General features: G+C 46.2%; 1 protein-coding gene across 4 annotated transcripts in view; it reads left to right on the top strand.

Annotated features, from left to right (window-relative positions):
* The window catches only part of FANCM (FA complementation group M), a 293517-nt gene that overhangs the window by 80288 nt on the left and 189909 nt on the right, over window positions 1-23320 (top strand). For all 4 annotated transcript variants that reach the window (XM_029598464.1, XM_029598463.1, XM_029598465.1 and 1 more), the window contains 3 exons: window positions 3537-3669; window positions 5667-5789; window positions 21261-21356. In XM_029598464.1, coding sequence (XP_029454324.1) covers window positions 3537-3669; window positions 5667-5789; window positions 21261-21356 — 352 coding nt within the window. The remainder of the gene's footprint in view (window positions 1-3536; window positions 3670-5666; window positions 5790-21260; window positions 21357-23320) is intronic.

Here is a 23320-nt window from a genome sequence, read left to right as displayed (position 1 = left end):
ATTCCCAATTAGCATATAACTCTTGTTTATAAGCCTTCTTTAACACTGCTGGATCTCTCCTTTTATGAAATCTGTGTTAAAAGAGCAGTTTGCAGTTTAAGTATCTCTTTGTCCATACAAATTCTTCTAACATAGAACTACTGGCTTATCGGCAAGCCTTCCTTCAATGGGTGAGGAGGATGATTATCATCATCACATCAAACTTTATTGCGATCAATTGGTTCCCTAAATACAGATGTCTCTTAGTATGCCGCGTTTAATGTATACCATCACATTTAAATATGGAATTTGTTTTAGGTTGACTGGAAACCGTGAACTTGTAAATTCAGGTCTTGAGTTTTCAACCACTGGTGGAAGCTGGGGTTAGTTCTACCGTTGAACCTTGCCAAATTAAAAAGATGTCATCCATAAACTTATACCAGGCTACAATATTACCTCGTCAATGAGATGTGACTATAACTGTATTTTCAGATAGTCCCACATATATATTTACTAGACTAAGTGCTACTGGAGATCCCAAGGCAATGCCTTTTTAAGGATAAAAAAATTTCTTGCCAAACAAAAATAATTAAACAAAATCAGTCTGGCTATATCCATGATGAAACTGCCTCTAATTCTCTGGGGTTATGATCTCCGTGCCATTGTAGTAAAAATCATCTTTAATGCCTTTAATTGTAGTATATTTGTATATAGAGCAGTAATATCCATAAATGCCAGCAAAATCTGACATTGAGTAATCTGCACAGATTGCAATCTTAAAAAAAAAAAAAAAAAAAAAAAAAAAAAAAGGGACGTATCTTGAATATATGGTGGAACTTGGGACACCTCAGTCTTCAAAATAAATATCCACAAAAACTGCTAACGATTCAAACAATGAACCATTTGCCGAAACAGTCATAAGGGAGGGTCCAAAGAATTATATACTTTCGGCACTGAAGAGGTCACCAGTATTCTTGGATGTTTCACCTGAAGATAAATCTTTTCTTTCAAAGGAAGAAAAGATGCTATTTGCACTAAAAGACTATCTGTGTCTGTAATGTATCAATTTGATCTTCCTCCAGATGTCCATAATATTTGGCATCCTGTAAATGAGCAAGCATAGGAGGTGACACATCTCTCTGTGTACAGCACCACTATCCCTTTGCTCTTTTATCAGCGGATTTGATGGTTATACTAGTCATCTGGGATAATAATTGCAAAGCTACTCTTCTTTCTTCATATTGAATACCCTAGGATACCCTTCTTTCTTCATATTGAATACCCTAGGATGTTTCTCTTCCAAAATTCTCAAATCCCATATTACCAGATCTCTAAATGTAGCCAAATAGGGATCCAATTGTTCCGGTGGATTCCAGTTTGAACAAGACCTGACCACAGAGATGTCTGGTGCTGCAGAAGAGTGGTTTTGAAAAAGCAATCTGACATTCAAGGTCCTGATAAATCTGTGAAATGCTATCCTCACAGTAAAAGGGTTATGCTGTACTGTTGGAACATAAGAAAGACCTTTATTCAAGACAAGCTCTTGAACTGATGTTAAAGGTTGTGTGCATAAATTTAGCATTGCTGATTGTTGTAACAGACAACGACGACAAACGTTAATGGACAAACTTTCAACACAATATCTGTTAACTAGACAGTGCACAGGTCGTGAACCCAGTGCACGTGGCAAAACATAGCCAACATAAGACATTCTGATGTTTTCATTATACTGGCTTGTAATGTACAAATTTGAACTTGAATGTAAAAATTTGCATTAAAAGTTTTGTGCACATGGTCTATCAAAAATTAGAGGAAATATTGATAGTAACCTGTTTAGAGATAGGAAGGATAAGGAGGGGTTTTTTATTGGTAAACATTGAGGTGGTATAGGGAGAAGGATAGGGGAGAGGGCATATAAAAATTGACGTAGCTATTGTAAGCTGAGCTCTGTGGACCTTGTATCTCTGTACAGACTTGTGCATTGCTCTGTGAGAGTCTTACTAATAAAGAGAATTTGCTTTTTAACTGCCAGTGTTTGTTCTTGCATTGAGGACAGTGCCCCCAACAGCACTCTTCTTTGTATTTCATCTAGCACTTCAGGCTTCTGTGCACCATTTGAACCCCGATCTGAGGCAGATCCAGGAACCAGCACCATGCAACAGTTGGGGGTGAAAGGAACTTTTCTGTGTTTACACGATAAAGATGGGGAATCGTGCCTCAACTCCTTGAACTGGGAGTCAGACGCTTCCTCACTCTTAGATGAAGAGCGTAGTTCCTCAGCCCAGCCTTGTGTCAAGACTTAGGGCTTTTGTCCTTCATTATGGCCTCCATCTTCTAGGCATGGTGTTGCTGCACCCTGGGCGACTTCAGGCTACAGCTTTAGCAGTTGGATTCATGATTCAGGCCCAGGCAGTAGCAGCAAACAGCGCGAGTGTCTGTGATGGACATCCAGTGCCCATGGATACAGGCTTTGAAGCCACTGGCTATCAGCCTCTTGGCTTTGTAGTTTAGGGGTTCTTTTGTTTTGCTTTTTTTGGGGGGGTATAACTTAAGTTGTGTTTTGGTGGGCTGCCGAGGAAGCATCAGAACCCACCCCCCCCCCCCCAAAAAACAACAACTAGGTAGTGGGTGAGGCACAAGGCCCCAAAAACATGAACAAATGTTAGACTAGGATGTATCCGTGAGGGGGCTCATGAGGCTGTGTGTGTATGGGAACTGCCAAACATTGTAAAGTCTTTACTTAGCTCTGAGAGATGGGTCCAAGTTGGCACTGTTGAATGATGTCCTCTATGCATAATGGCCAATTCATGCCTGCTTGTCAACAGAGAAACAAAAATTACCAGTTATTTGTGCCAGTAACTCCCCCCCCCCCTCCCCCTTGGGTCTTGCAATGTAAATATACATTTTGGCAATGCTTAATTCAGCCTTAAAGCACTAGACAGGATGGAGCAATGTGAACGGCTTACAGACTGCTTCCTCCATACTGTTATGAAATGAAGTCTCATGAAGATGGAGGAGGTGTAAATAACAGGGTCAGCTAGTGCCTCCACTGTCCAGTCTCCCCAAATTGCCACAGCACTGTTATAACATGGCTACTGGAGTTGGACGTTGGTAGTATGTCCTTTCAAATGAAGGAACGGTTAGTATGGGCAGGAAAAGGGATCTTCAGTCTAAGAGCAGTTAAGAATTATATCTTTGAAACTGTAGGGTCAGATTTACTATTTGATAGCACCTAATTTTAACATGGTTTAGTAAATAGACCTCTTGATTTTAGTTTTATTTTTGAAAATTTCTATTACATTCGCATGAATTTTGCATAAATAGCCAGTGAATGCATGTTTGTTACTTTTGTTTTAATAGCTGAGTTGAGTTTTAATATTAGAGTGAATACCTGCACATAAGATAGTGAACCTACCTGTACAAACTGTGAATTTAAACTGGTTTTCAAGAAGCTATTCTTTGTCTCCTCTCATATTCTTGGACAGGAAGAACTTAACAGGTAGCTTTCATTTTCTTAACACAAGTAACTTCAATGTGTTTTCCTGTTCTTTTCACAGAGACTTCAACAGGGTGTGATTGAAGGAGACTTTGCTCTCTGTATTAGTTTATATCATGGTTATGAACTGTTGTTGCAGATGGGAACACGATCTTTATTTATCTATCTTCGTACAATTATGGATGGAACTAAAGGTAGGCCATACTTTCAAAATGTAGATAATCTGGGCAAGCGCTTCTCCAATATATAACTAAAATGTGCTACCAAGTGAGTGGTCAGTGTTCCAGATCCTAGTTTGATCTTGCCCTTAGGGCCAAATTAGACTAGGGGAACTGTAGATTGTGTTCTCAGGTGAGGTAGGTGAGGGCCTTGCTGTTCAGTGACACACAATTTAAGCCAGGTTTTATTTAAAAAGCTCAAGCTCTTTTGGGGAGGGCTGCTTGTGGATATAGGTTCTAGCTTATCTGTAACCGGGGTCTTTCAGTAGTTAAGATTACTGGGAGAAAAACTTTCAGGCTGATACAGTAAGGACGCATTAGAGTGCAGGAGTCCGGGTGCACCCTCGTTTGCCGCACGCACAGTCCGGATCACATACCGCTCGATACAGTATTTAAATGGCATGCAAATGCAAGCCGCGTCCATGAAGCGCAATCCATTTTACTGTATAGAGCGCTATACAGCGCCTATACAGTATCCTGGGTGCGCTGGTACCTGTCATTTCAAATGACATTTGAAATGACAAGTACCAGGAAGTGGATGGTTCTCCTACGCTCGGGCATTGGGGATTGCCAGTCCTCTCTCCCCCCCCCCCCCCCCCCCCCCCCCCCACAGCAAGGTGTAGGGCGAAAATCGACTCGACATGTTATTAAAGCAAATAGAAATTGTAACACAAGTAAACTTACTGCATGCTTCCAGCAGTCCAAGTCCTCTCTCCCCTCCTCCCAAGGCGCCCACCGTGGCTCCCCTGCCTCTTGGGGGCAGCCGGTGGCGAAAGCGGCTTCCAGCAGCCCCGCCGGCGAAGGTGCATGAACACACGTCCAATTTGGGCGCTCAAGCAGCAAAGGCGCATGCGCACATGCCGTGACCTCTGACATCCATCCCCGGAGGGGAGAGAGGACTGGGGCTGCTGGAAGCAATGCAGTAAGTTTACTTTTGTTACAATTTCTATTTGCTTTAATAACGTGTCGAGTCGATTTTTGCCCTGCGCCTTGCTTCAGGAGGGGGGGAGAGAGGACTGGCAATCCCCGATGCCCGAGCATAGGAGAACCAGGCCACACCATGTTACTTGCTTGCTCCAACCCCCCCACTTATTTGACCGGAGCCTGCCTATTGCTGTCACATCCCTCTAACGCCAGGGTCAGGGTAGGCGGTAAATTAGCAAAACAGTTGGTTAAAAAGGCGATAATCGGGCCGCACATTACTGTATGGGAGGGAATAGCTAATCCGATCGTTTACATCTCATATACATGCCGTGGGCGGAAAGGGATACGCGTCTATTTAAAGAAGCGGTAAAGATTGTTAAAAACGGATAGTGAATCGCGGGTTAGACTTACGCGGCCAAATTGTGGGTGGAAAGCAGGTTAGAAACAGGGTAACCATTGCCGCGCTTTACTGTATCGGCCCGTTTGTTGGCCATGCCTGATTGATTATCTTGGGGTTTATCAGCTGTTTTTCTCTATCAGCTTAACTCAAAGCACATTACATTAATTTAGGCGATTCTCTATTTTTGTGATTCTACACATAAATAAAGTAAGTGTTAGCCTTAATTTGGTTAATGTTTCTAGCTTTGCTGGTTCATTTTAAAAAGAAGTTATATTTATATAAAAAAAAAAAAAAGGAAAGCATGCAAACTCCGGACTATATACCAAAGGACAGAGCAAATATTTTGATTTAGAACAAAGCAAGGATGTTTTGTTATAACTAGAAAGGAAATGTGATATCTCACGGAAGCTTACTACAAATTTTTATGACAGATTTCTCTTACAAATAAGTAGGATCTCCTGCAAGTTGCATTTTATTTATAAAAATGTGAAACTGCTGATATGAAGTAGAAATAATTTGTTGGTCCTTATTAGTGAATCGCAGCATAAAAATAATTTGTTGCAAATGGCCTTTGCTACTCCTGATTGAAATCCATTTATTTAAATTTTCCAATAAACTATACTCAAAACTTCCTCCTTCTGTTCTAAAGGGATGAATCGAGCAAAAAATGAACTTGGCCGGAATGCTGAGTTCATGCATCTGTATCTGCAACTAGAAACTACGTTTACAAATGTTTGTGCAGCTGCTGAAAATGAGACACGTTCTGTTGCAGGTCGGTAATATTCTTTGATACACATGTTTTAGTCATATCCACTGTTTAAAGTATTTTCTGGCTGATAAGAAATTAAATGAAATAGTTTTTGCAGTGTGCAAATTATTTGTAGGGTGCAAGGAATCCAAAAAAGATCTGTTCCTGATCTTCAGTATTTGCTCTTGTACTCTCTCTTTTAAGGTTCCCTAGTTTATTTGTTGTTTTCTAGATCATATCTATATAAATAAAAATGTTAAATAGTTTGTACGTCGTCGCTAATCTCGCCAACCGCTTAACCGAATGCATTCAAATTTGCACACAACATTCACTTCCCATACGGGAAGGATCTTGTACACTTACATTACATATAGGTCACACCTGTGACAGGTAATACAAGTTTAAAAATTGCTTACACAAAACAGCGATATCTGGTGGCCGTCGGCGCAAGCGCAACCTCTTACACCTTTCACACACCCCACCCCCACACAGGGCTATTGTCTTTCATTCACACTCCCTCATATCACACAGAAATCCACACTCATCACACCGCACACCCCCACCCACACGCATGCCAATGTCACGTACTTCACCCACCCTCCCAAAACACTGCAAAACACGAATTCCTGGCTGCTACATTGGGAAGCCACGCATTTCACCCACCCTCCGAATTTAAATTAAAGTACCCTCTTCCACCCACCCACGCACTGCACTCCGATCACACACTACACCTGAAACAAGTCCGTGCTTCTCCGCCGACACCACAGGAACGGTCCGGGACACATCGCATTCAGTATGGCCGTCTGATGCCAGCAACCAAAATGGCGCCGGCGGACCTTGCCCTTTCTATGCTATACGGAGACAACAATGACGTTGGTACACCATGTGACATAGTAAGGGCAAGAGCCCGTCGGCGCCATATCCTCAGCGGATATTTGCCCTTACTAGGTCAGGAATCCTGACGCACTGCTTTCACTGGTGAAGTTTTGCGATATGGCAGCCGTTGGAACAAACCCTAGCACACACCCTCGCCACCGGCTGGCAGTTTACACAGGTAGCCGGGGAGGAGCACGGTGGGGGACTGTTCTTATTTTCCGCCGCGCGTTTTTCACAGGGGGGGGGGCACTCATTCTCCACATCTCCCAAGAGGGGGGGCTGTAGCGTGGGTTGCTCTATTTCGCCGGGTTGGGGGGGGGGGGGGGGCCAGCAAGGTGTGCTTGCATATTTAAGCTATTATTTGCTGGTGCTGTTCATTTGGGGTAAAAAAACAAAACACAAACTGTAACCTTTACTGCTCTGTTCTGTTTTTTCAACTTAACCAGGCTCAGCCACAGCAACGCGTGGCAGGGTACAGCTAGTTGGGTTATAATTTTGTCAAAGTTTAGCAACCTGGGGAAAAAAAAAAAGATACTTATGCTTGCCTACGAACACCAATGAACCCATTTTTGTACATTCCTTTTACTGATGCCTTTGGGAGCCGTCAGACCAGAATATGCTTGCTTCTGCATGAGGCTATTGGTTCAAGGCTGGAGCACTTCCATTCATAGTACTTCCTAGCATTACTACATACCGTCATTGCTATAACACATAATTTACTGCACACACACAATGCCCCTTCTAATTGCACATACAACAGTATTCTAACCATTCAATTCTTGCATCTTCCCTGCCTGCCAAATGAACTAAAGAACAATTGGCATAAATGAAGGAACAAGCAGACATGTAATGAATTTAAAGAAATTTAGTTTTAACAAAATTGAAGTATAAATTATAAAGAAAACTCTTGGTTTCTTAGTAACGGGTTCAACATTTGGGTTGTGAAGTCAAGTATGGCTGTACCTCTGAAATCCCATGGTCGCTACAGTTTGGTAGGCTGGAGCAGTCCCTTGTTCTCTCTGCTTCTCTAACTGGAAGAACAGTATACTATGTTGGGGTTGTAAAAGCAAGAGACAAATTTTTAAGAAAACAGGTCCTTAAGCCCTTTCTTAATCTCGGTTTATTAAAATAGAGGTAATCTTCATCACAGGTACAAAATAATGCCGACACAGTATCAAGAATTTAATCTTTTGCATCTGATCATTAGAAAAGAGGAAAGCAAATCTTGCAGTCTACAAACTGACACAAATGAGCATCATCTCCACCCCATAAAGACGGTAACCTTTATGGAAACTTAACACTAGAGCCATGCAGCATGGATGGAAAATAAATGGACTGTCACTGTTAGTAAAAGAAAAGGTTCTCTCTCATATTCAAGTGCAGAACACAAGCACAGTAAATCAGACAGCCAGTCATGGAAGTATTTGAAACATTAAAATACATACATTTTAAAAAAAATGGTTCTCAACCTTTTTTCGGCTGGGATACACCTGACAGATGGTTCTAACATGCATGTCACACTGAACATGTGACAGTCAAGGAGCTAAATGTAAACACATACTCTGCTCCCAGTTGATGTTGGCATCAACGACATTTGAGGAAGAGCTGGAGCATTGAGTCCAGCTGGCGGTGGATCAGGCAATGCAGGACATTTGGGCCTGTGGCACCTAAGGCACCAGAGCTAGTGCTGCCCATCATCCTACTGCTGCTGGAGAAGCTGAACGTGCTCATCTGTGCCAGTTCCTGGGACAGCCTCGATGTCTGATGGGGCTCAGGGGCCACCCCCTACCATATGGTCGTCGTTGCCAGTTCCTCTGAGGAGGAAGCTCCTCAGAGGCCAGCAAAGATGCCGAGGCCTGAGTCTCCCCATCTAGTTCTACCAGTGCCTGCACCTCTGGATGAAGGCCTAGTATCTAGGGCCCCAACCCCAGTTAGAATACTGTGAGGATGAGGGTCCTTTTAACCCCTGGGGGGATGATCTGACTGAGTCTTCAGAAGACTCTGGTCTATTGTCAGACCCTTCTGCTCCAGATGAGCAAAGGAAGTCCCCCGCCTGAGGACTTGACCTTCACAGGTGGGTGATGGTGGAGGCCATCCTGTTTAAGCTTTTTACTGAGGATGTCGGGCACAAAATGCTTGAGATCCTCCAGTTCTTGGAGCCTCCTAAGGAGATCATGATGGTCCCGGTACATGAGATCCTTAAGGAGTTGCTCCTGAGGATATGGGAGCACCCCTTCACCATGCCTCCCGTTAACAAGAAGGTGGATGGTTGGGGGGGGGGGGGTCTACCTCATCCAGAAGGCTGCTAGGTTTGATAAGCATTGGCTATCTCACCAGTCGGTGGTGGCTGAATCCGCTCTCAAGAGGGCCAAGAGCTCTCAGACCCATTCCTTGGCGCCCTCAGGGAAGGAGCCCAGAGCGATGGATGCTCTAGGGAGGAAGATTTTCCAGGGCACCATGCATATTGCCCGCATTGCTGCTTACCAGCTCTACATGAGCCAGTACTCACGGGGCATCTGGAAGCAGGTGCAGGAGGTGGCTTAGCAGCTGCCTTAACAGCAGCAAGACTCCCTCATGTCGCTGGTGCACGAGGGTCTGGAGAGTGGGAAACATGAGGTTCATGCAACCTACGATTTTTTCGAGACTAAATCGAATCTCTGCAGCGGGAATCTGTGCATGGTGAAAGGCATGGCTGTGGGCCTCAGATCTCCGACCAGAGGTACAGGAATGACTTGCTAACTACTGTGTACTGGAGAGAATCTCTTTGGAGATAGGGTGAGGGATGCTGTGACCCAACTCTGGAACCACCATGAAACCCTCCAACAACTCTCCTGCCAGTATTCTGGATCCGTTCTCTTCCAGGAGGCCATCGAGACCAGGGCCAAGGAAGTCTTCCTCTGGTAAAAAGTACTATCCTCTGTGAGGACTCCTGTGGCCATCCCAAGCAGCAGAGAACTCCCAAGCCCCAGCCGGCTCCTCAGTCAACTCTGGGGACGGGATTTTGATTGGGCCACAGGGAGCATAAGCCAGTCGCCCATACCAGAGGTGATGGACCCTCCAGTCGGGGGCAGGTTGTGGTTCTTTGCGAGCCAGTGGCCCAATGTAACCCCAGATCAGTGAGTTTTTTTTTTTGTCTATCATCTGCCAAGGATACAAATTAAATCTATTGGGTGTCCCACCAAATTGCCTTCTGTGCCCATATTGGGGGCCGGTAGCGCATCAGGAGGTACTACAAGTGGAGCTCTCCATCTTAACGGCCAGAGCAGTTGAGCCTGTACAAACAAAGAGGGCAGGGATTCTACTCCAGTTACTTCCTGATTCCAAAGAGAATAGCAGGACTCCATCCTATTCTAGACCTGAGGGCCTTGAACAAGTTTCTAAAAAGAGAAAAATTCAAGATGGTTTCCCTGGGCACCTTGATTCCCCCCCCCTCTTTTCTTTTCTTTTTTTTTTTTTGCGAAAAGGGCACTGGCTATGCTCCCTCAACATAAAGGATGCTTACACTCTTATCAAGATCTTCCCCTAGTCACAGGAAGTATCTCCGATTTGTTGAGGGAACACAGCACTTCCAGTACTGGGTGTTGCCGTTTGGACTTGCATCCACCCCCCATCCATGGATCTTCATAAAATGCCTGGCCTTGGTGGTGGCGCACCTTTGCAGACTAGGAGTGCATGTCTTCCCATATCTGGACGATTGGCTGGACAAGAGCATGTCTCAGGCATGTCTCAGTCTAGGGTTCGTTCTCAACTACTCAAAGTCCCATCTCAGCCAGTCACCTCAATTGGACCATGGGAGCTCTGCTAGACAAATCTCAGGCCAAGGGCTTTCTGCCTTGACAGAGGTTCAACAGAGCCAGGGGTCAACCTGGCACAGTTTGAGGCTGTTGAGCTATATGGCTGCAACCGTACCTGTTCTTCCCTTGGCACATTTACACATGGCGGAGAGCCCAATGAACCCTGAGGTCACTGTGGCACCAGGCCACTCAGTCTCCAAGATTGCATCCAAGTCACCCCGTCTCTCTGGGACTCGTTGTCCTGGTGGCAGGCACTTTCCAATCTGGAACAGGGGATCTCATTTCAGAGTCTTTCCATTCAAATTATCCTAGCCACAGATACATCTACTTTGCGGTGGGGAGCTCATGTAGATGGGTTTGGTAATCGGTCTATGGTACGCTCAGGAAATTTCTTGTCAAATCAACTTCCTGGAGCTTCGGATGATCAGGTACACACTATGGGCTTTCAGAGATTGGCTGTCCAACAAAGTTGTTTTGATCCAGACTGATAACCAGGCTGCCATGTGGTATGTCAACAAGCAAGGAGGGACGGGATCGTACATCCTGTGTCAGGGAAGCGGTCCAGATCTGGTCATGGGCCCTGTACCATGGGATTGTGCTCATAGCCATGCACCTAGCCGGGATGGAGAACATGGTAGTAGACAGGCAGAGCCGAGCCTTCATATCCCACGATATTCCCCCAAAGGTGGAATATCCAATTCACTACCCCCACGAGGTAGCAAATTTCCGATTCTGGGGGAGCCCGGACGTAGATCTGTTCAAGTCACCTTGCAACAGGAAGGTACCTCTGTTCTGCTCCCTGCATAGGACAGACTGCAAACCAGCCTCTGATGTCGCCCAAAATTGGGGTAAGGGTCTTCTGTATGCATATCCTCTGATTCCCTTAGTGTTGAAGACTCTCTTGAAGCTTTGTGAGGATATAGGGACTATGATTCTCGTAGCCCCCCATTGTCCGAGACAGGTCTGGTTTCCACTCCTTCAGGAGTAGTCCATCTGAAGACTGATCAGTCTGGGGACTTCCCCAGATCTCATCACACAAAACCAAGGCAGGCTGCAGCATCCCAACCTCCAGGCCCTGTCTCTTACAGCCTGGATGTTGAGAGGTTAATCCTGCAGCTGCTTGATCTTTCAGAGGATGTGTCTTTGGTCCTGATACTTTCTAGTGGAAGGATTTCTAGAAGCTAATATAGACTGAAGTGGAGGTTTTCTGTGTGTGAGCAGAAGGCCCTAGATCTGTTCTCCTGCCCCACACAAAAACTGCTTGATTACCTTCTACACCTATCAGAGGGAGGCTTAAAACCCAACTCAGAGTTCATCTTAGTGTAGGCTCTATACAGCCTATAGTTGTATGTTTCATGCAGAGCCTGCTTCAATTGAAGCCTCCCCTAAGGCCTCCTGCTATGTCTTGGGACCTCAACATAGTGTTAGCTTAGCTGATGAAAGCTCCTTTTGAGCCTCTGCGCACCTGTGACCTGAAGTACCTGACCTGGTCTGCTTGCGAGCAGTTCCCATGGAGGAGATCTATAAGGCTGTGACTTGGCGTTCTCTTCACACTACTGTCTGGATAGGGATGGCTGGCATGACAGATTTGGCCAGTTCCTTCGGAACCTGTTTGAGTCGTAGAACCTAACTCTTCCAACCTAGGACCCATTGTTTGGATTCAGGCTGTCTCCCCCTCTGTTACCATTTGGCATCTGGTTAAGCGTCTGTTGGTCACCTTTTGTGTTAGGGCGCAGCCTGTAGCTAGGGATTTACCCATGTGTGAGGACTACATCCTGCTTGTCCTCTGAGAAAGCAGAGTTGCTTACGTGTAACAGGTATTCTCTGAGGATAGCAGAATGGTAGTCCTCGTGAAACCTGCCTGCACTCTGTGGAGTTGGGTTTCTCCTATTTTTTTATTTTAATCGACATTCTATGTTACGAGACTGAAGAGGGGACCTCATGTGCATGCATGGTATTTGTATGCTAGGCATGCTCAATGTACCTGGTCAGAGTTTTAGAAATGTTGACATAAGTTTTCTGCACCAGGGTTCCATCTGATGATGTCACTCGTGTCAGTACTAACATCCGCTGTCCTCTGGAAAACACCTGTTACAGTTAAGCAACTCTGCTTTCTCCTGCCTGCCTGGGCAATAGTGAGCTGCTTTGGAGTTCTCTTTCTAATGTTTGTCGGATGGGCTACATTCTGGGTCTGGATCAGTTTCTTAAGATGTAAGAATTCCAGATTTTGAGACTCTGAGGAGGGGAGATGGTTTGCCTTCTTTGACAGGTTAGCCTGGCTGACATCCTCCTTGCCGTACACTCTCCCAGTTCTGATTTAGTTTTCCTTTCTCTCTGGACCACATGCTGGTTCTCCAGACTTAGTACTAGGGATCCAGTTTATAGGGACTGCCACTGCTCATTCCTGTTTTCAATTTCAGAGGTCTAAGTCATCCTCCCGGTAGTTTCTTCCTTTTACTATCTACTGCCTCAGTGCCACAGTTTGGTCTTTTTTTCTTTTTCTAGACCCAGGTGTGTGTGGATGATGGGCAGAGCTTTATCCCTTCATCTCCTAGAGCTCTGTTCAAAGGTCACCCTTCTTTTTTCTCTCTTGGTTTTCTTTTGAAAAACTTGATTTGTAAGCTCTTGTTCTTCCTTGAGGGTTGTTTCTTGTTCTAGTAGTCTGGGTAGGGTTGCCAACTTTTGCAGACTAGGACTGGACACTCAAGGACCTGTGTGGGTGTTGGGGGTGCCCTCCCCTCCCCCCCATTTGCATACAATAAAATCAAGAAATATAAAATATCAATATAGTAAGACCATACAAATAGGAATAAATATTTCAAACCAGCTAATGAATGGAATAAATCTAATAAACGAATGCCAAATTCCTCCTGCCTTTTTGGGCTTCTAGCTCATGAAACGGGGAATTTTTCTGGACCTGGGATGTTCTACTACCCGCCCCTGGCAAAATATGGAGGCAAAGTAAATTCTGCTAGTAGGAAGGTGTGTAGGGCAGAGAGGAGATGAGGAGAATGCTGGTAAGGGAGAGGTGGAGAGAGGGGAGCCAGGGCAGAAAACCATCCAGGATACACTGTGCCAGGACTGGGGTGGTTCCAATGTGCTTTGTCTGGAGCAAAAGTTAAGGGGGGCAATGGAAATAGAGGAGGGGCTGGAGGGATGGGGAGAGAGGTGAAGACTGGGAGCAGTGAGAAAAGGGCTGAGGGAATAGGATGGAGAGGGGTCAAGAGGAAGAGGCACTGGGAATAGGAGGAGAGAGAAGAGGAAGATGGGGAGAGAGGGTTGGGGGAGGAGAAATCCCCACCCGACTCCCTCACCAGCTTCTTCCCCTTCAGCAAAATCATCCTCTCTTCATCCCCTCCCTGCTTCCATTGCATTTAAGTTGCCATATGCCCCATCCTCCCCACTCAATCCCCCCATTCTCTCCCCATGCTTGCTGTTTTCTGCCTCTTTCTCCTCCCTCGTTTTCCATTTCCACTCCAATGTTCTCTCTTCTTCCCTATTCACCTCACTCCCTCTCCTCTTACTCTGTCTTATTCCTGCCCCCATCCTCTACTCGCAGCTCTGCTTCCCAGCTCTCCTAGTTCTTCCATTACACCATCTTCCTGGTGGTTTGCGAATTGTGGGTCAATTATAGTCTATTGGAGGCAGGGTGGTGCAGAGCTGGTTCCAAGTCACCTGCAGGTGATGGCAGCAGGAGCAGGTTTTGCCTGTGTCGGTCACCACAAGCTGCATGCACAGCAGCAGCTGCAGGCACTAAGGCAGCAGTTCCCCCCCATGACCCTAAGAGGCAGCATAGTCTCGGTGGCAGCAGCAGCACCATACTAGCAGTAAGAGAATGTTGAAGCATGGTCCCTGCTACCTGGTAGTGGCGGCAAAAGAAGGCTGAGTTACCAGTACTTACAATGACTGCAAAAAGAGCCAATACATAGAACTACTGATTTTTTTTTTTAAACTTGCTTGCAGCGGAAATTACATCTTTATAATGTGACTTCCACTGCAAGCAAGTTGCAGGAAGGGGGGAGAATTAAAGCGGCACGACTCAGCAGCCTGCAGCATTCTAGTTCAGTGGTTCTTTACCTTTTTTTCTAGCATGAGACACCTGACTGACAACACTTACACACTGCTCATTATAATCCCTGGCAAAAATAAAAGTAATACTGGGCCTTTTTTTTCTTCTCTTTTGTAATTGTTAAGAATGACACAAGGGAAAGATAAATACTCTTTCTGGACAGAAATTACATAAATAGTAAACCAAAACAGCATCAGCTTCACTTTACTGAAGAAAAGGCAACACTAAAAATTATACCAGGCCTTAAAACTCCAATACTCCTCCTATAGAGCCCTACACAGAAACTACATGCTAGCAGAATACCTCCCCTCAGTCACATGTGCAGACCCTCACCTAACAAAGAATAGAGACCATAAAGCATAAATAGAAACATGCAGAGCAAAACTGAACTGGAAACCGTATAAGTCAGTCTTTGTATGCAGTGTAACAAAGGAAAAAGAGAAATATCACTAGTCCTCAAAACAAATCAAGAAATATAAAATCAGTAGCAGTAATTCTCCTAGGACAAGCAGGGTGGTAGTCCTCACACATAAGTGACATCATCAGATGGAGCCTGGCACAGAACCTTTATCTCAAAGATTCTAGAACTCTTGAACATGCCCTACTGAGCATGTGCAGCTGTAATCATCACCCTGCCCACTAGGCAGAGTACCTCAGTCTTTCTCCACGGAGCCGTGTAGTCGTGGAAGCCGTGTGCTCACAGTATTCAGCTTTGTTCTTTTCTCACAGCTCTTGTAAGTGATTTTTTTCTAGAGGTGCAGCTGTTTTCTTTCCTTAAGGTAGTTTTATTCTTCCCTTTTTTCCTTTTCTTTCTGTCTGCTGGCTGCATGGTGGGCTTTCCCCTGTGCAGCCTGGCAGAGTCTGTACTATCTATTAAAAGTAAATAAATAAATGAAGAAAAATTGCTTCTGCAGTTTTGTATCTGTGTCCTTTCCTTGCTCTGTCTCCTTTTACTCCCTTTCCCCGGCGCTTACAGGACTGAATTATGCGGTCAATCTGTGGTCTGTGTAGGCCGCTGAGCCTGGGGACTTGCCAGTGTTCCATGTCCTTTCTCCAATCGATCGGGGATCGAGGTCCATGCTGTTCCTGTGGGGAGGAGAGCTCAGCCTCCCCACATCCCAAGATCTTCATGGGTGGGAACCCTGGAAGACATAGCCTCCCCTCCTGCTTGCCAGTTTTGGCAGTGCAGTCTCCTTGGGTGGGCAGGAGCCTGGGCTAGCAATTTGCTGCCGCATCTTGGTGCCATGCCCAGTAACTGTTACCTGTGCACAGCTGTGACCAGCGCACTGATTGTCTGACACATCGATGTCAGGACTGCGTCAGGGACCAGGTCCACCATTGTGCACATAGTCACTCTTGACGCCGTTAAGGTGCAGGGACACCCTCGATGCTATTGAGGTGCATGACCACCCACAATGCCGTAGAGGCCTTCTGTGCCATCGGCATTGGAAGTGGAGTCTTGTTGCACCGGCTTGGGCAGAATAGCAGGCCAAGCAGGTGAATTTGATCGAGGCCCTCGTTGGTGCCGTGATGCTGCAGTGCCCACAGTACCATCTGTGCTGTGCCCTTGACACCTGTGGTGCCATAGACTCCCTTGATCCCATCAAGGTATGCGTGGCCACCCTCTGGGATTGTTGAGGTTGAAGTGGTGGTAGGCCCTTGATGCTGTCAAGGTGCATAGCCTCGATGCTGCGGCAGCCCTTGATGCCATCCAGGTACGTAGCCTTGCGGCCACGACTACCCACTAGGCATCGCGGTGCGTGGCCTTAATGCCATTGTGATGCGCTGCTGCCCTGATGCCATTGACTCCTTCAAAGCCATCGAGGTGCGGGGGCCACAGTGGAGGACCTCAGGGCACTGAAGCCTCTCGTTCCCGCCTCGACTATGTTGAGCACCACTGACCAGGCGCTGAGTTTGCTGTTGAGCATCTTGATCATCCCTGAGGCCATAGACTGCTGGAGCTCTTGGAAGCCCATGCATGACCCCGCAGCCCTCTGGTGGCAGGGGTTTGTTTTTTTGCCTTGAATGGATCGAGTGCAGGGGTCACCATCTACTTGAGGCATCCTGGTACGTTGGGACATCCAAGCGCAGTAGTCCCATGCCCTCGAGGCTACTTGGTGGTGTCCTCTACGAGGCACTGAGGAGCTCTGTGCTTTCCCTTCATGGGCTACAGCTGTGGAGCGTTAGTACTTGTGAGACCATAAAGCTCATTGCATCGATACCCTCGGATGAATAAGTGAGCAGAGGGGAACAGTCAATGGTGCTAGCGGTCATCTGTTCGTTTGGGCCATTGATGATGATTGTGGGCTGCAGGGCCCCTCCCTGCAGACGCCCATGGCTACCTTGGTACCACAGATACATTGATACCTTTGGGCATTGTGGTCTGTGTCCGCAGGTACCTATGGTGCTATGTTGTTGAATCTATTATGGTTCAGTCAAACGCTGTCAGAGCCATGGGTGCATAGTCACTGGGTGCCCTTGTTGCAGCTTTGCATTGGTGAGCACGAAAGTGCCATTGGCTCTCTGGGCATGAGTGGCTGCAGTTGAGTCTGCAGGACATGACCGCAGAACCACTGTCATTCCCTGAGGGAATCTAAGGTGAACCATTCACAACACAGTTTGAGGGCCCGCCTCTCACAGTGTTATCAGGTACTGGAGGGAGCGATGCCATGGACCACCACCCTTCACCATGCCTTACCCAGAGCACCAGTGGTTCTGGGGACGCCGTCCTTGCACTTCTTCACTCCACTGGAGTTACTGTGACGTTGTTGCGAAAGATGCATGGTCGGAAAATGTTAGGCATGTACTCCCAAGTGCCACGGGCAATGGTAGATGGAATTCTCCCTGTCTGTGCAATCCTCAGCCATACCAGAATTCTGCCATCGTCTCGTCATGGTCTCAGCCTCCTCCTCAGTTCTGCACTGCACAGTGCTGAGGAGCACTGGCGAGGGTGGCATCATCACACGCTCTATGCTTTGTCATGGGGCGGTGTGTAGCCACGGACAGTGACACGTGGTGTGCTGTCCTAGCTGTGGCATGGAATTCTGCCCACAGGCATGGTGCATGGGATCATAAGTGTGCTGCCATCTGTAGGATGGGATACCACTGCATTAGTACCACTTGGTGCGCTTTTACAGCAGAGGGCTTGTTCCTCCAATTGCCCTCTACCATTGGGTGTCTGTGTTTCCCTTTAGGCAGATATCACAGGACTGACCTAGGACTGTATTTCTGGTCAGACCCTGAGGGGAGTAGACATTGCTAAGCGAGGAGAGGACCCCTGATCCACTGTCCCAGAGGACTGTCTTTGTCTTCTCCCGTGTCCAAAACTCCTTTTTTGTGTGGAAATCCCTGAGGCTCCGTCCCTGGCAGTTTTTTCTCTGAACCACGGTCTTGATTCTTGAATCGGTGCGCCTCCTTGGAGGCCAGGGACTGGCAGTGGCAATTGTTGGACCATTTTTGTTGGGGCCCCTCTGTGGATTGCGATGGTGACCTCCCCCCATATGAGGTTGGCTGCCTGTGGTGAGTTGGTCACTTTGGTACCTCAGCAAGCAGTCATTGTGCCTCAACTCTCCTTTGGGGAGCTGAAAGTTTTTTTGGGGGTTTTTTTTTTGTTTGTTTTTTGGGATCAGGAGGCCCTGATCCTGTTTCGTCCTTTTTTCCTTTCCCTTCTGGAAGGGGAGATTCGACTGGGTTCCCCTCTGGTTGCCTGCCTGTGTGTGTCCCTTTGAGGGGGTGTCCCTCATTCCTCCGTTCCCGGAGAAGGAATGGCTCTGCTCTAGCTGGCGTTTGCTCTTGGTTTCTCGCCAGCCCCGAGAGCTGGTCGAGTGGCAGTACTCTCCCTCGGTCGCTCTAAGATGCAGCAGGTCTATTCACGAGGGAGGCTGTCCAGTGTTGCTCCCTGGTGATCCTCCAGGGTTCCCCTGTTCAGGAGTCACTTTGATACCTGCTGGCCTCTTGGGCATCTTTCTTAGGGCCTGCTATCGCCAATCATTCTTGCCTGCGGGACCCTCCTTTTGTGAGGAGAGGTCTAGTCCATCAAATGGGCGAGCATGTCTTTCATCCTTTTGCCATGTCCATGGCTGAGGGAGTTGGGGGCCAAGTGACCCTGCAAAAGAGGTGTTGCTCTTGCTTGCGGTAGCATGCAAGCATTTCTTCCCATTTTTGGGATCACCCTGTCTATGGACAGGGGATTCCTGGGTCAGGCAACCATTATTCATTGCTGGATCATGTGCTTCCTTGGAGGGGGAGGAGTACATGCACTCATGGCTATGGTAGTAATACCTCAGCTGGGTGCTTGGTAATCCTGCCCCCCTGTGCCAGGATAGATTTAACTTGTTCTTGACAGGTGCTCTTGGGTGAGCTTCAGGTCTATCTCATCTCCCTGTTCAGGAGGTTTGGGCTATGGATCTGTTGCAGGGATTGCCCTTCATCCCTGGAAACCCTTAACTCTGTCCTGCACAGTCAGCTCGGCCCTGCCATAGTTCGCTGCTTGTTCTTCCAAGTATGCTTGGGTTTCTTCTGCCCATTATACCTAACAGCCTAACCTGGGCACTCTTCTGCGAAGACATTCGGTCCTTTGGATGTCAGCGGATCGCAGCTTCTCTCTGGGGGGGGCGGCTCTCTGGTCTCAGTTTCTTTCGGTTGTCTTTTAATACTGACAGAAACTGTGCAGTCTTTCTCTTGTCTCCATCTCTGGGTTCTTCCTGTAACCAGGAGGTTCTAGACCTACTGTTATCAGGGTTTACTTCTAGGAACCCTTCTTGTACTGTTTTCATGATGCGGAGTTTACTTCTGCATGCACTCGCATCACTCCTCTGCTTTAGGCATCCCTGCTGCGCAGGAGGGTTTGTGTTTTTTTTTTCTTTGCTTTTTCGTTGTAGAACCCAACTCTTCTCCAGCCTGGACCCTAGTGGGTCAGCTGCCTCACAGGCAAAGGAGCGAGGTAGTGCTTCAGCACTGCAGTTTGCTGCTTGTCTTGCTCAGATAGCCTATAGCTAGGGATTCGCCAGTGTGTGAAGACTACCATCCTACTTGTCCTAGGAGAAAGCAGGGTTGCTTACCTTTAACTGGTGTTCTCAGAGAACAGCAGAGTGTTAGTCCTCCTGAAACCTACCCGCCTCCCCATGGACTGAGGGCCTCTGCCTTACGGGGCAGGGTGATGACTACAGCTGCACATGCTCAGTAGGGCATGTTCGAGAGTTCTAAAATCTTTGAGGTTAAAGTTCTATGCTGGGCTCCATCTGATGTCACCCATGTGTAAGGACTAACATCCTGCTGTCCTAGGAGAACACCTGTTACAGGTAAGCAACTCTGCTATCCATACTAACAAAGAACAGATTATTTCAAAACTGATGAATGGAATATCCATTATTTAAAAACTCATATTAAAAACTTCTAGGCACCAATAAAATATTTTGAAACAGCAGGCACAAAGACCCAGTAATTAAAGATAAAGAAAAAAAATGCTTTGCTCTCCATAGCTTGAAACGTTCGATTTCCAGGTGCCCTGAGATTGTTGTGAATTGTGGGGGGTAGTGGGGTTGCTTGCAACTTTTTTCTCTCGCTCTTAATCACATACGCGCGCACACACAAATGCGTTCTCTCTCACTTAAACATACAGGTCCTTAATCACACACACATGCTCTTTCACACATACAGGCTTAATGACTCAATTGCATACATGCTGTCTCACACACCACACACACTCACACCTCAAACACGCATGCTCGCTCACTCTCCCCCCCCCCCCCCCCCCCCCCACCAAACAACTAGCGACAGCAACAGCCTCCTCTTCTTTCAGTCCTTGCGGCCTCGAGAAGAGAGTCCCATCAGCCGCGGGGGCTGATGTTGCTCTGGGCTACGCTGCTCTTCTGCTTTGGGCCGATACTGCAGCACTTGTACTTTAGCATGGTCGCTGCTCACCACTTTCTCTTCTGGGCTGCGGGAAGAAGAGACCATGTTGCAAGTGCCATTGACTCCGGCTCTCTTGCCGCGTTCTGCCCGGGTTATCAGCATTTCAAGCCCAGGCAGAGGAAGAGTTCTCATCGTGCTGGGGCAGGGGCAGCAGCTGGACTAGTGGGTGACCGAGAAGTGTAGTGATCATACTGGTGTCGTGACAACTGGTTGAGAACTGCTGTTCTAGTTGGTGGGCCAGCTGGGGTAATTTTGATTGGTACTGGACCTGGAGCAAGAGGTAATGTGATTGATTAAACATAAGAACATGCCATACTGGGTCAGACCAAGGGGCAATTAAGCCCAGCATCCTGTTTCCAACAGTGGCCATTCCAGGGCTTGATGGACCCTTGGTCTGACCCAGTATGGCATGTTCTTATGTTCCTCGATGCGGTCACCATATTTTAGCTCTGCTGTCTGCCTTGACCGGATTTTAGTGTCCGGTTATACTTGTAACTGGACTGTTTGGTTCAAAACCAGGCAGTCTGGGGCTTTCTGGCTGACTGGCTGGATTGTGGGGCATGTGCACTTAAAAAAAAAAAAAAAAAAAAAAAAAAGAAGCAAGCTGTGTTGCAAACTGTCAATAAAACGGACTTTTTTCTTTTGAGTGAAATAGGCATTTTATATTAGCTGTGACAGGCACACAATCCTAGAAGCTTTAGTTTAAAAAAAGATTGACTTGTTTGTATGGTAATCAAATAAGATTCCAGGACCTTGCATATATAGATAACTGATTGTCAGATATGTTAAGTTATCTAAATGCATTTTTATTTATCTATTGATTTTTTTTTTTTTTTTTTGCAGGACCTAAAAATAAATCATTTATTTATAGCCATCCAAAGTTAAAGAAATTAGAAGAGGTTGTTGTAGAGCATTTCAAATCTTGGAAAAGATCTGAAGGTAGGTTTGTAGAATGTAGTTTTATAGGAGCTAGGTCTGTGAATACTGTACATGCATTTTGTGCTCAACATTTTAGCTTCTTAGACTGGGTACCAAAAAATATTCAGAAAATAACGTTGGAGGCTACATCAGATGAGAGAAATGCTGAAATCTCGAAAAATAAATTGCCAACCCAGAGGTGCATCTATGTATTTCTGAATCCATTTATATTCTCTGTCATAAAATATACTAAGAAGAGTAAAGAAAAAACATATTGTATGCATTTAAATTTGCATAACTTTTTTTCTCTTGTGTTTTTGCTGAATGATGTCAGATGCTTGCTTCCACTTTAAGTAGGAATGATCAATTCATCTTTTCAGGGTCATATTCATAACATTGCTGAATAGATTTAAATTTCTTCTAAATGTCAAACGACCATAAGGAGAAAATATGGAAAGGAATTTTTTTTCTTAAGCATAAATTACTAATGGCTGAGATTATTCTCTTTAATTTATAGGTGGAGGGTAAGCTCTGGGCACCATTAGTTGGCTGCTTCTGATGTCAGTGCCCCCAAATAGCCTGGAATTGTAATTTTACCAGCTCAATAGATCTTTGAATATTGACTTCCTTGTGTGTATAACCTATTCTGTGGAGTCTGTGTGAACTTTAATTTGGTTGATATTGTAATCGTAGTCTGTTCCTTGTGTTCTTTTTCTTACTTGTACAAATGGAAAACTTCACATTCCAGTCACTGTTCTCCCTACTCTCTCAAGCTATTTAATTCTTCAGCAATCATTTTTATTGTGCTGATAGGTGGTGGAGAATTATCAACAGTGTTTGTGCATGAAAAGTTGCTGTTTGTTTTCAAAAATATTGAACCAGAAAATTCAGGTTTTTCATATTCAAAAGTTGTATTTTGCTTTGGACAAATACACACTTGTATTTCTGATTTAGTTATTGATGTATTAATTTCTATCCAGGTTACTACCCAGCAGTGCCCATAGCTTCCCACGGTTGTGTGGTTGGCTGCCAAAGAAACAACACCGTATTTTTCGCTCTATAAGACGCACTTTTCCCCCCCAAAAGTGGGGGGAAAATGTATGTGCGTCTTATGGACGAATATAAAAAAAACCTAAAAATCTAACAAACCCCCCCCACCCTCCTGACTCTCCCAAGACCTGCCAAATTAATTTACTACAACCCCCCACCCTCCTGACCCCCTGCCAAAAGTCCCTGGTGGTCCAGCGGGGGTCCAGGAGTGATCTCCTGGACTTGGGCGTCGGCTGCCAGTAATCAAAACGGCGCCGATGGCCCTTTGCCCTTACTATTGTCTTGCCTCCATCAATGCTCTCCTCTCCGACCTTCATCTAGCCCTGAACGCTTCGAAAACTGAACTCCTACTCATCTCCCAACAATCTCCCCCTAAACCTGTCATCACAAATGACCCCGCATACAATACTTTCAAAAGGCAGAACGTCGCATGAAACCTTGGTGTTCACATAGACCAACAACTGAATCTAAAAAAGCACATCAATCTGATTCTCAAGGAAGGTTTTTTCAAACTCAATGTAATGAAGAAACTCAAACCCTTACTCCATGCCAGTGATTTTTGCACCGTCATCCAGGCCACCCTAACAGCAAAAATGGACTATTGCAATTCCCTCTTCCTTGGCCTTCCTTACTCCACAATAAAACCTCTCCAAATGCTGCAGAATGCAGTAGCAAGAACCATCTCAAATGCCCGCAAATATGACCATATTACACCTCTCCTCAAGAATCTGCACTGGCTTCCTATCCCCTCTCGCATCCTATTCAAAACCCTTACCCTGACCCATAAAGCGATACATACACACAACTCAAACTGGCTCGTCGACTCTTTCCGCCCCTTACGATCTAACAAATCCACCAGAGCCTCCAACAATGGAACCCTCCATGTACCCTCACTTAAAATAGCACACCTCACCTCCACAAGGGAACGAGCCCTA

Source organism: Rhinatrema bivittatum, chromosome 4, assembly GCF_901001135.1.
Source record: "Rhinatrema bivittatum chromosome 4, aRhiBiv1.1, whole genome shotgun sequence".
NCBI classification, from domain to species: domain Eukaryota; kingdom Metazoa; phylum Chordata; class Amphibia; order Gymnophiona; family Rhinatrematidae; genus Rhinatrema; species Rhinatrema bivittatum.
The sequence above is the reverse complement of the archived record's forward strand: the minus strand, read 5'-3'. Positions and strand labels throughout refer to the sequence as shown.